Raw genomic sequence first — 14,414 nt, forward strand, 5'->3', positions numbered from 1 at the left:
AGCCAAAGGACATCATGCTCTCCCACGAATTGCCAAATTTACCATGGGAGAAAGTGGGTTGTGATTTATTCTTTTTCAACAATGAGACATATTTATTAGTTGTTGATTATTTCTCAAAGTATATTGAATTGGCAAAATGCGTTGATAGCTCATCATCATTACAAATAATTACAAGTTTGAAATCAATTTTCGCTAGGCATGGAATTCCAAAAATTTTGATTAGTGATGGAGGTCCGCAATTCACAAGTTTGCATTTCAAACAATTTTCAAATGAGTGGCAATTTAAACACATTAGATCTAGTCCTTTTTATCCTCAATCAAATGGTTTAGTAGAGAGACAAATTCAAACTCTGAAACGAATGCTGAGAAAAGCTCTTTATGATAATAAAGACTTGTACATGGTATTATTGCAATATAGAAATACACCCTTATCATCTCATATCGATTCCCCCGCTAAACTCCTGATGTCAAGACATCTTAGAGATACCCTACCAAGGGAAATTTCCGAGTTCACACCAAGTACAATTGATTATAAAAAAATTAAAAATGCTTTGGAAAAAGGACAAACAATTCAAAAACAATACTATAACAAAAACTCAAAAACAGATAGTCACAACTTTCGAAAGGGTGATAATGTTTTAGTAAAAAAACAATTATCTGATAAGGTTTGGAATAACGCCAAAATTGTATCAAAAAATGTTGAGAAACCTAGATCATACGATGTAGAAATGGCGGATGGTAATATTCTGAATAGAAATAAGAAGTTTATAAAAATTTTCAACAATGACTCAAATGAAAATGAAGAAATAGTAAGTCCACAACAAAATATCTATAGTTATGACAGAAATAGAAATATTTCAGATCAAACAAGGAAAACCGAAATTAGCGATTCAGATGATGATGTAATAATTGTTCCTAATTGTACTAAATCTGGTAGGGAAATTAGAGCTCCATGTAGACTGAACTATTCTTAAAAAAAAAAAAAAAAAAAAAAAAAAAAAGTAAGGGAAATGTAATAAATTAAAATAGATCCTATTTGTATGTGTGTGCCACCATGTATATTCACATTGTACCTACCACTTTTTATATATATGTTTTTGTTGAATGGTATGTTTACTTCCTCAAAATAAACAGTTGTTAAAATGGAATCGTAGAATCATTACAGTCTTCCACTCAACCTTTGGACAAGCAGAACAAAAAATCGCAGACTACTAATCAAAATTGAGTAAAACTATAGATATATGTGTTGATTCAAATAACCGTTTTCTGGATATTAGCGGATTTCATAAATCCAAACATATGTTTTCGAAAGGAGGAGAGTTTCATATTCTCAAAATCAGTTGGAATAGCATTGTAAGTGGTCGAAATATTATAGGAAAAACTTCTCTCAAATAATGATTCGTGGATTGGTGGTGTTATAGTACCTTTCGGTCTAATATTAAGATTGTGAACATCAGTGTGGAACACAATCTTTCTATAAAGGTAGAAGGAAGCTTGGATAGTAATTCACGTAACTTATGACTGAAAGATTGACGCCTACGAATACCACAGATGAAGCAGAGACGATAGTTTTGGAATTTCTGTTTTTTTTTTGCGTAAATGTTGCCATAAGACAAGAGCTATGGACCGTATCGCAATAAGTAAAGGTAGAAAGAACTAGAGACTCGCAAAGTATTTTTAAGATTCAAATTCAAACTTGCACGAGATCCAAACAAAATTTTCAGCTTTCAGATACTTTTACGAATGCATTCCGATACATGCTTTTCGAATCATAAGGAGTAATCTATCCAGAACCCAAGATTCTTCACCACATCACAAAACTGTACAGAAATGTTATTGATGTTAACACAAATATTTTTTTTGGTGAAGAAGTCTGTCATTTCGCCTCACGAACAGCATTGCCTTTTTTTTGTACCTTGGGAGCTGTCTGACTTGTCCATTTAGTCTAACACTGCAGCCTCTTGGGCTTATTGCGTTTATTCTCCCATCTTCTCATGACACCCATTCCATCAGTCTCTTTCCCTGTACTAGTTTGTACAGGTTCCGTGTTGGATGTTCGTCATATTCTTCTGGGCGTAGTTTTATACGACCATATATAGCCTACCTCCTGTGATTCAGTGCCTCACTTATAGCCTCCCCCGACACTTGTATTTCGTCACCTCGAAGTTTCAGAGGTCCGAGACCCTCCGTTTTAGTCCTCTTGGTGAATACTACTATGGTCGATTTGGATGGGCTTATGTTAAACCCTTCTTCCTCGGTCCATCTTGTTATAATGTTCAGGGCCTGCTACATGCATCCCTTCACTACATAATTGTATTTACCCTGGACTAAGATGATTAAGTCGTCTGCATATCCCAGTGCTTCATACCCATTATGGTCCAAGAGACAAAGTAGCTCGTCCATTACAAGGTTCCATAACAGAGGGGATAGAACTCCCCCCTGAGGACAGCCCCTTGCTACCCGGGCCTCGACTGTTTTCCCCATAATGGTTTCATATACCAATCTTCCCCTAAACATGCAGTCTATCCACCTACAGCTTGTCTTGTCGATCCCTCTTCTCCTCGACGCCTGGATGATTGATTCTAACGACGTATTATCAAATGCGCCCTCAATGTCCAAGAAAGCAGCTAAAAGTACTTCCTTGTTTTTGTAAGTATATTCTACTTTTTCTGTTACCCGACATAGAGCCGTTTCTGTTGACATACCTGACCTGTTTGCATATTGGTCTCGATGTAATGGTCTGATAGCCAGTGATACGTCCCTGATATGCCAGCATTGCCTAAGATTTGTTTGTATTCAATGAGAGAGAATGATCTTTGGATATTTTGAAAATTCTATCAAGGTCTTTGTTAATTTTCTGACAACCATTCACTATGTCGGAAGGGTGGGAGGAATACATCACCTGAGTATCATCCGCATAAATTTGCAGATAACAATTCGAGACACCATTTTTAAAAAACGCTGTGAAAATTACATAGAGAATTGGCCCCAAAATCGATCCCTGTGGTACCCCACATGATGACCTTTTTCAACTATACGTGTATAACATTAAATGAAATGAAAATAATAAAATAATTATAAGCTACAGTATGGTTGAAAGGAGCCCGATCAGTCAAGATTTGTAGTCCTCTGGAACCTGCGACACAAAACAGAAAAAAATAACTGAGGCTGAAGATTACAAATTAGAAACTTTCAAAAAAATAATCATGAAATGAAAAAAAATCTAAAAATCAATGGTAATTACATGTACCTACCAATATATTGCTGTATTGCTCATCGAAAGGTTTATTTTTGTAGGTGTGTTCGAAACCTGGTCACTGACATTGTTTTGAAATTTTCAGAAAGAATGTTAGATGATTCAATTGAATTATAAAATCTGAACTGCCTTAAGGAATGAAAAAAAAGGCCGGCACAAGTATATTATATCTGAAAGGGACTAATTTGGAGGGGGCAAAATAGATATTGATGAATAAATACATATTTTTTGAGAAATATAAAAATTCACAGACAGCGACAATAAACATTCAGTTCCTATACCTTAAATATTGCTCCAATCTTCACCACATTCCCTCAAAATGGTATTCAATCATCAGCGATGTTTCGAAAATCATCGTTTTAGCAAGATTTTGATTATTTTCTGAACAAAACGTTGCTCATATCGTTTTGATTCTCGATGAACATTCGATGAAAGAAACTGAATAATAGGATTGAAATACAATTTGGGTACGATGGTATTTTGAAAGTGATCCTCTATTAACGCTTTTCATGAGTATAATAGAAGAATTGACCAGTAGCTTAGGAATTGTTGAAAGTACATTGAGCGATGAATTGTCTAATCATGCTTGAATATTTGTTAAAATGCCTCGAACAAACACACTTGAGAAAGACCACCGGGGCATATTTTGAGCAAAAAGTTACTTCAATACATGTTGAAATGGCTGGAAAAACCGTTCTATTGATGAATATAATACTTATAGATCCATGTAGAATGGATAATAGAGATGAATAAATAGAATAGAAGTTTAAACTGTGTTTTCAATATTGTTAAGAATAGCAATGCTAAACTAATTCATTGGTTTTATTCTCATATAGACCTAGAATATAATCCCATTCAGTATTGTCAAGAAATACCTGCAACTAATATTGTTGTTAACTGAATGTTACCTCATCAGAAATCCGTTTATACAGTGCTTTTATTTTTTGAACGGATCAACTCAAAATATTGAAATTTAAAATAATGGAATTAATGCATGAATAATTTATTTTGATGTGAAATTGTAATAATAATATAATATATGTTATTTATTTAAGATCCAAATACAAATACAAATGAGAGGTACAAATTGAAAGTTCAAATAAATAATGAGATGCTCGATAAGTAACTGAATACTTGTTTCGTGATACAAATTTGGTTTGAATGGGCATATACATACATACACTGAATTAGTTAAAAAAAACATAGAATGAATAACATATAAAGGTATTCGACTACGAACATATTCAATCGTAAATGTAATCAAACATGTACAGCATTATAATTTGTTATTATACTCAAAATAAAATGAAATGAAAAAACAAACACCATAATACAATACAAAGAAATCTATGAAATCAATGGCTTTATGATTGAGCAGCGATGAGATATTTTTTGTAACAGCACTTAAATGAAGAAACTTTATTAACTTTATATTTTTGTGGAATATTATCGTACAAACTATATATATTATAACTGAAGGATCGTCGATATAGAGTGGTTCGATGGGGCGGCGGAGAAAGTAACCCTTTAAACCTTAAATTTAGAGTGTGTATATCGCTACGAAATCTTATCTTGTTATACAAATATGATGGACATTTGTTAATCAATATTTTATGAAAGAGGGTAGCCGAGTGTAAAACACGTGTATTTTCCATAGTCAACCAATTGGTTTCCTTATGTTTATATGACATTCTGTCATATTTTCTAATACCATATACAGTGTCACCGATAAAGTCCGCATCAAATGGTAAACTTTTTTATTTATCGTTTTATGTGAAATTTGATTTTGGCAGTAGATTTTGCTTAAGAAATGATGTCAAATGGCGTCTACAAAATAGGTCACGTGATTTCTTTAACCTGTCAAAATTGACATTTAAAAAAAGAAACATCGAAAAATGACATTATTCTTCAAAATATCCAAAAATATCAAAGTATAAAAACATTTTCTTTTGTAATTTTATACCCACACACCATGTCATAATAAGTATTTTATATTTTCACTATTTTTCCGCATTCCTGCTTTTTCTACTTATCAAAATTCAAGCACACCTGTACTAAATCATTTATTTTAACTAAACTCGTCACTGAATTTTTTTTTTTGTAATATAATAATATTTTAAGAGCCTCTTTGATGTTAAAAACAAATTTTGAAAAATAAAAGTTGTCAAACTTGATGCAAAGTTCATCTAGTTTCAACGGGGCTTTCCAAACTATACAGTACCTGAGTTTTTTAATGAGCAAATGGCCTCACAATATGAATTAGAACAAAACGGAACATTAGGAAACAATATCTTAGAGTGTTAATTGTTTTTTTAACAAAAAAATACAGTGGAATTTAATCTTAATTAAAAGGAACCGAAAATAAACATGTACCTATACCTAATAGCAAAAAAACACGAAAAAAAGACTCACGACATTAAATACACTACATTTCTGTATGTCTTCCATCGCGTTCTATGCAGATAATTGTCCTTCTTGATACATCTTTCATTGAGTTGCTGATATTCACAGAGTTTATGTTTAAAATAGAGTTTCTAATAACAGTTTCTAGGTGATTCACGTCACGAAAAGGTCTTTGTTTATAAACGATTTGTTTTAAGTAACCCCACAAGAAAAAATCTAGTGGGGTTAAATCTGGCGACCTAGGCGGCCATATTTGCTCCATATTTCGCCCAATAACTTTGCCCCTAAACATTTCTAATAGTTTCTCTTTGACTTGTCTTGAACTATGAATAGGAGCCCCGTCACATTGATACCACAGACTGTGTCTTATTTCAACCGGCATATTGTCCACTATATCACTGATCTCAGTATTTAGAAATTGCAAATAATCCTGAGAAGTTAAATTGTGTCTAAAAAAGAATGGTCCCATTACCTGATTATTTAAAACACCGCACCACACATTTGTTTTAAATGAATATTGTCCCGACATTCTATCACAAAATGAGGATTTTCCTGAGCCCACCACCTACAATTCTGGGAACTGACTACGCCGTTCGATGTGAAGGTAGCTTCGTCGGTCCATAGGATTTTGTAAGGAAATTTTCTGTTTAATTCTACTTCTCCTTGGTACCAGAAAGAGAAATCTAGTCGAACATCGAAATCTCTTTCCTTTAAGGTATTTATAAATTTGGGTTTATCATTTGATATTTTTGGATATTTTGAAGAATAATGTCATTTTTCGATGTTTCTTTTTTTAAATGTCAATTTTGACAGGTTAAGGAAATCACGTGACCTATTTTGTAGACGCCATTTGACATCATTTCTTAAGCAAAATCTACTGCCAAAATCAAATTTCACATAAAACGATAAATAAAAAAGTTTCCCATTTGATGCGGACTTTATCGGTGACACTGTATATGCCTAAGACATGATTTTTGAACTCTCTCAATTCTTAAAATATCTTTTTCATCCAGGCATGAACCATACACAACATCACAATATGCAAAATGACTCAACACAAGAGCATTTGTTAATTTTATTTTCAAACTCATTTATAATAAATGACGATGAGGATAAAGCATTTTCAAACTGATGTAACTTCTTTGAACACATTTTGTGACATGTTTTGTAAACCTTAAATTCACGTCCATTTCGATACCTAAATTTTTTGCCACGTTCGTGGGGCATATTATTGTAACACCAATAACAATATTAATATGTCTCTGCACCAAGCTACGATTAGTACCAAAAACAAGCAGATTAGTTTTGTTTGAATACATTTTGAGGTTATGAGCTTCAGATGATGAAATGAGAAGAGCTAAATCTTCATTTAATTTTTGGTTAGCAGTAGCAACGTCATTAGGGTTGAATGATAGATATAGTTGAGTATCATCCGCATACATATGTGAATTACAATGTCTTAAAACAGAAACTAGATCACAAGTGTATATGCAAAATAATAAGGGTCCAAGTATAGATCCCTGAGGCACTCCAAATTTAATAAATTCACTGCTTGATTTTCCCTTCGAAGTTTCTACAAACTGTGAACGATCTTTAACATAGCTTTTAATTAAATTTATAGCAGGTTCAGAGAACCCGATGAAGTTCAAAATTGCAAATAAAATAGGATAACTAATAGTATCAAAAGCTTTGGAGAAGTCTATAGGTATCAAAGCAGTCGTGTTACCTTTGTCTGCAGCTTCGAAAATATCATCAGTTATTTTCAAGAGAGCAGTTGTTTAGCTGTGTTCTTTACGAAATTCCGACTGGTTGACTGGTAAAATATTAAAGGAATTTAAAAAGCATTTGATTCGAAAACTCATTATTCTTCCAATACTTTGTAATAAGTAGGTAGTAGACTAATGGGGCGCAGATCGTTAAGAGTATTTGGATTAGATATTTTAGGAAGAGCCAGTATTTTAGAAATCTTCCACATTTCAGGAAATATATTATTTTGCAAACATGAATTTATTATATTAGTGAGAGATGGTAGTATTATAGGAGAGCAAAGAAGTATCATATCTATATTAATTTCATCTGAACCTATGACTCTTGTTTTTATTTCTAAAATACATTTGTGAACAATATTTTCTGTCACCGGCTCAAAGCGAAATTTGTCAGTAGACATATTATTTTTTGAATTACTGTTATAATAATTCAACAACTCATTACTAGGTACAAAATGTTGGTCGGAATTACGCAAAAAACATTTATTGATTTCAATAGGATCATTAAGTCTTTCTGGCAAGATATGAATTTTTAACCAGCCACCGAACAAATTCTCGAAGCTTTTGAAAGAAAAATTTAGAAAAGAAGTTCAATATAAATGGAACCCTAACAACACAGAAACACAGAAGACTTTGAAGTACATCTAACTTGAACTCCCTCAAATATACTGCTTATATTTGTGAGATTTATAAAAAATAGATGGCTAAAGTCCCATACTCGTTTCACTTTTAGTGTTATATTTTATTATCTTTTTTTTGGGAAAGAAAGTTTATGGCTTTCTACTACTCCATCATCATCATCAAGAGCCATAGGTTCAGATGAAATTAATATAGATATGATACTTCTTTGCTCTCCTATAATACTACCATCTCTCACTAATATAATAAATTCATGTTTGCAAAATAATATATTTCCTGAAATGTGGAAGATTTCTAAAGTACTGGCTCTTCCTAAAATATTTAATCCAAATACTCCTAAAAATATAACCCCTTCAATTCAAATTTTATTATCATTGTATAACCCTTCGATCTAAATGTATAGTGTACATAACACACTTTCATATATAAATATCTGCACTTCTATTACATTTATTATTATTATTTAAATTTTTTCATTACATTTTATAAATCAGACTTATGTTTTAATAGCATACCCATGCACAAGGTTTCACCTTTTATAGCTTTTCTATTATATTTTTTGCTATTATAGTTACTCACTCTGTTGTACATCTAAATATTATGAACAATTAAATTATTATTATATTTAAAAAAAACACTGAAAATGAAGTTCAAAGGTAGGAAACAGTTTTTGTTAGATATTTCTTAGGAGAAGACGATTATTTATGTCTTCATACATAGGATTTATTGATCCAAATCAATCATGAACAGTTTCCTGATTTTCAAAAGAATTATGAAATTTATTTTGTTCCGATGCAGAAATAAAACTCGAATATCAAAAATTCACTCTATGTGTAGATGATGGAAAGAAGTAACTCTCGAAACATACAAACATTAATTTACACGACAAAAAAACTTTCGAAACAAATAATTTTACATTATAACGAATCTGAAGTCGCCCCTTACCCATACGCCAGCCGATTCATCGAATAAATACTGACTCACCGCGAAAGAATGCAGTCTGAACCGCCGGGAAAATTCTAGGCGAGTACCGAACAGACTATAGAATTCTAGAAAGAGCCGTTACATTATATAAGCTCGTCTTCCCGACTCAAGAGGGCAGTTCTGAAAGTGAATCGGCTAAAAAGAAATCGGATAAACAAGAAATTCAAATAGTGGAAATAAATTAAGCGTAAGTTGCTAAGTATTGTAAATAAATTAGTTTGTGATAGTGAAATATACTTAGAAATAAATTTGTTTAAGACAGTGAATTCTTTAATTTGTTACAATGTGAACAGCGAATTATACAAAAAATACTTTTTTCTTTTCAGTTTGTATTTCAAATCAGATATTACTCACAAGATTGGTACACAATATAATAAATGAAAGAGTTCAAATTCCACTTACATGGAATACTGTCATCCTCACTGGTGAACATTCGATGTTTCAGCATGAGACTAACAAAAATTCAGGAGAGTTTTTAGTCAATTAGTCACTTTTTCAGTGACGAAAATGTTACGGAGCTGAATACTGAATTGAAAGACTTTCCAACTGAGTTATAACTCGACTATTATTTCCATTTGAAGGGTTTCAATATCGAATGACTTCTTCAGAGTGAATCATTCCAACTGAAATGCACTGTGTATGTGTATAGAACTTTTCCTCGCTGATTTTCAGACAAATTTCAAAAGTGAAAGATGTAAGTTCTTTAGAAGTCAAAGTTTCATTTTTGTTTCAGGCCAAGGTCGAGTTAATCAACTCGGTGGAGTATTCATCAATGGAAGGCCGCTTCCCAATCATACTCGACTGAAAATTGTTGAAATGGCAGCGGCTGGGATTCGACCTTGTATGATATCTAGAGAACTTCGTGTTTCTCACGGATGCGTTTCTAAAATTTTGAACCGTTATCAGGAAACTGGCAGCATCAGACCTGGTGTGATAGGTGGCTCTAAACCTAGAGTTGCAACTCAAGAAGTGGAAACTCGCATTGAACAATGGAAGAAGGAACAACCAGGGATCTTTTCCTGGGAGATAAGGGATCGATTGATCAAGGTGAGACCCTGTTATTTTAAAGTACCTATTCATTTTGTTGTAAAGTTTCGAAAGTAATAATAAATAACTCCCAATGGTGACAGTTTTCGCCTACCATGTTTGGATATAAAATTGGAGTAAAGGGTGGATAATGTTGATCTTTCTACAGTGGTGGCATTCGAAGAAAATAGAATAAATATCGCTCACAAGAAAAATAGTACCAGTCAGAATTTCAAAAAAAAAAAAAAAATAAAACATCATCGATCATCGCAAGCGACGAACCACGAAGTATTATAAGAGAGCTAGCAGATGTAGTCTAGTGCAGTATAGTCTAGTCTTTCAGGTCAAATTTGTTTTTCCGCCTCCGAAAAATATGAACGAGATGTCATTCGATTCAGAATAGAATGTATATAATTTTTAAGAAAATTAAGGTGAGGCTGGCGAAAATTGCAAAAGTTATCAACAAATAACTGAAAACAATTTGTTTTTTTTTGCAAATGTCTCAGAAACTCTTGACATTTTTGAAACTTGAAAGAAAGATTCAAAAAGAATGAAAATTTTCCGAAAACTCCCGGAACTGTAGAACCAATATTCATAATTTTTTTCAGAGAAAAGATATTCTAATTTAATTGATGAAAAATCCTTATTTATTTCATAAACAAATGCTACTAATGAAATAAATAATTGGGTCGATAAAATAATTTCAGGTATTTTTTTTAACTGATAAAAATGAATAAGTTCCAATTCTTCTCGTAATATGTTAATTAGTTTGAGTTACAGTAAAGAACCATGTGAGAACAAAATTTTTGAAATTCGATATAAAATATGAATGATTTTTTTTTCTCATGAAATAATACATGATTATTTTTGTTACATTGTGTAGAAATAGAAAAATGGATGCAGAAAAAATTTAATCGTTTATAACAAATTGTTTATTGAATGAACAATGAAAATTCAATTGAAAACATTTTCAGTTATGAAAAAGCAAGAGCAATGATTGAAAGAATGTTTCCTCAATATAATTACAAGGGGTAGAAAAAAATTGTTAATTAACAAATCCATTTCAAGCAATATTTTTTTTATATTTTTTTCGAATCATAATTTGCAACAATGACTATTGCAAAATTAAATAACCTTACAACGCATTTGTTCGTAGATGAAAATTTTTAAAACGCATTTTTATATAGCTTCTGATCATTAAAAATGGATCGATAGTAATGTTAAAAAAAATTCAATGGTTTATGAAAAGTTTAAATTTTCAATCTAGGTGAATTACTGACATCAAATTGAAAAATAACAATTTTTTCATTTTTCCAACGGCAATCTATCCTGAAACCTTTCAAAAATATCTCCAAAAAATTCTCAAATTTGTACTTTAACAATTATCACCCTCACAATGTTCCTATTAGAGTATAAAACATGTTAATTAACTCATGCAAATTTAACTGGAAAATCACGATGAAAATATTTTGACTATGGATTGACATAGTGATTTGAATCATTATAAATATTACTATCTGTCAAATTTCTACATGATAAATTCATAATCTGAACTATTTACTTATCGGGGAACAACTCAAGACTGGAGAAAAGTGAATCAATTTTTACCTGAGAGCTATCATTTTACCTATTTTCAAGATCTGCCCTATTTACCAATCCTCGTTGCAAATCGACTTCAAAAAGGAGAAACAAGTCAAATCCATTTGATCATTGAGCAATAGTCCCAAATTTTTACATCTATTGATTTCTAAACATTCCGAAAGGTTGAGTCTTGAACCTTTCCATTCCAAATGCAATATGTCACAGGTAATAATCCTGGATCAACTCGTGCCCCTCTATCAAAAGATGATTCGCAAATGTTGAATTGATCTTTCCATTCAAAGAACCACGTCTGTGGTCTTTTATTCTTTTGGTAAAAGTTTTTCCGGTTTGTCCGATATAAATTTTTGGACAAAAACCACAAGTCAACTTGTATGCCTCCAATCTATCCGAAACTGAAGTTTTACATTTACTGTTTTTGCAGAATTTACTCGAATTATTATTTGTTCATAAGGCTACGTCCAATTCTTTGCCTTTCAAAAAACGAGCGATAGTATTAGTAGGATCACCAAAGTAAATTAGAGTTACATGTTCATTATGATTCTTTGAAATTGAATAGACCTAAATCAGAGCTAGTTTCTGAAATGTTTTATAAAAATAAATTGCTTTCTGCAAGTGGAATGTTCAATGGCCTGTGAATGAATGAATGAATGCTTTATTCATCATCAGATAATCAGATTACAATGCATAAAGAAAATATAAAAAATAAAAGAATAATATGGAACATGCTAAAATTACACAGATCTATATATACACATACATTAAACATATACATAAATATACACACACAGATATATACCTACATACACGAAATAATATCATAATGAACCCACATCAGGGACCACCTATTTTATACATATATACACATATATATGTGTGACACTGTAAATAATTGGGCAGTAAATTATTTATCATTTCGGAAATGGAAGTCATTTTTTGAATATGATGATTTTGTTTCACATTAAGCCAGCTGAGGATATCTAACATCGATTTTATATTCGTGTACCTGTTGCAACCAAGGATAATACGCATTGCTTTATTTTGTAGAATTTGCAGTCTGTCATAATTAGATATGTTCGTGTAAATTATAGAACTGCAATAGTTGAATTGAGGCAATATCATAGTAGTGTACACTGTTATCCTACTAGACTGAGATGAAGATGAACGTCTCATGAATCCAATTTTTTACCTATTTTTTCAAAATATAGTCAATATGTTTATCAAAATTTAGTTGGGTATCAATTACGAATCCCAAATATTTCATTTCCTGAACCCGTTCAATCCGCTGATCATTTATTTTGATATCTAATTCCATACTTAGAAATTTTTGATACAGAAAATGATTGCCAATAAACATATATTTACTTTAAGTTTCATTAACTTTATGAAAAAGTTGATCTATTTCATCATTCAATGTGTTCATAAGATCGGCGAAATCACTACTATTGAAGTATATCAAGGTATCAGCGAGAAGATGAAATTTACATTTCGTCAGAACAGATCCCAAATCATTTACATATAACAAGAATAAAAGAGGACCTAAAACACTTCCTTGTGGCACACCATAGTTGTTGAGGTGGCACTGTGACTCTATGTTTGCCATTTCGGTTTTTTGATATCTATTGCCCATGTAACTCGTTATTCATTGTATTACTGAACTCGAAAATCCATATTTCTTCAATTTCGCGATCGATTGTTTCAAATGCCCTTTTCATATCAATGAAAACTTCACTTATTCCAAGTCCAGGTCTGATATAACAAGTTGAAGTGCTGATTCACACGAATGAGTTTTACGAAATCCTGATTGGTACGAACAGACAATGTTATTTACATCAATATATTCCATCACTTGACTTAGTACCGCTATTTCTAAGATTTTGTCACAAAACGGTAACATATTCACTGGTCTTAGTTGTTCAGCTAAGTTAGTGTTCAGAATTTTTGGTATTGGAACTATTGCTGAAGTTTTGAAACATTGAGGAACTTTTCCCTTTGATAAACTCAAATTAATTAAATTCAGTAGTGGATAACCAACAATATGGAATACATTTTTGATAACTTCGAGACCAAATTCATCAGTACTATATTTTTTCTTTGTGATAGTATTATATCATATAAGTTTTGTAAGGACAAAAGGGTGAATTCAGACATGTTTGACAAATATTTTGGCATGCTGCTATTAAATATTACTGGAGATTTTCCCCAACCCAAATCGTTATTTTTACACCTCGACACGTGTTTCGATCTTCCTCTTCAAGAGGAAGATAAAACTAAAAACTACTCAAAACTAAAGCAGGTACATCATACAGATAGGTAATCAGTAATACCACCCATACAAGTGTACCATACATACAAGTGTACCACCCTAAATTAATTTTACAATTGGGCTTTCTATTATTTTACAATATGTCCTTATGTATGTTTAAATGTTACAGCGATATATATAGAACAATTTTCAGCTATATAAAATTAGTTTCACAATATTGCCTATCTAATAATAATATTATTGTGTTTACTTATTTCTACACTCTCATAGGCATCTAGTTGCCTGTTGTTGTTAACTTGTCTAACTAATCTTAAAGAACTGAAGTCTATGGAATGGTTTTGTTGCAAAATATGATGGGCGACTGCTGATTTTTCAGGTCTTTCATATTTTAAGTGTGCTATGTGTTCCTTATATCTCACTTTAATAGATCATTTTGTCTGTCCATAATATTTTGCATCGCACTCCTTACATTCAA

At 31.8% G+C, this 14,414-nt stretch overlaps 1 protein-coding gene across 2 annotated transcripts in view; it reads left to right on the plus strand.

Moving 5' to 3' along the window:
- gsb (paired box protein gooseberry) overlaps positions 1 to 14,414 on the plus strand; it is a 76,208-nt gene that overhangs the window by 32,085 nt on the left and 29,709 nt on the right. For both annotated transcript variants that reach the window (XM_023168463.2, XM_023168462.2), the window contains exon 2: positions 9,782 to 10,095. In XM_023168463.2, the coding sequence (XP_023024231.1) occupies positions 9,782 to 10,095 (314 nt within the window). The remainder of the gene's footprint in view (positions 1 to 9,781; positions 10,096 to 14,414) is intronic.

Source organism: Leptinotarsa decemlineata, unplaced genomic scaffold, assembly GCF_025532065.1.
Source record: "Leptinotarsa decemlineata unplaced genomic scaffold, Ldec_3_MD MMD2_tig00026358_RagTag_RagTag, whole genome shotgun sequence".
NCBI classification, from domain to species: domain Eukaryota; kingdom Metazoa; phylum Arthropoda; class Insecta; order Coleoptera; family Chrysomelidae; genus Leptinotarsa; species Leptinotarsa decemlineata.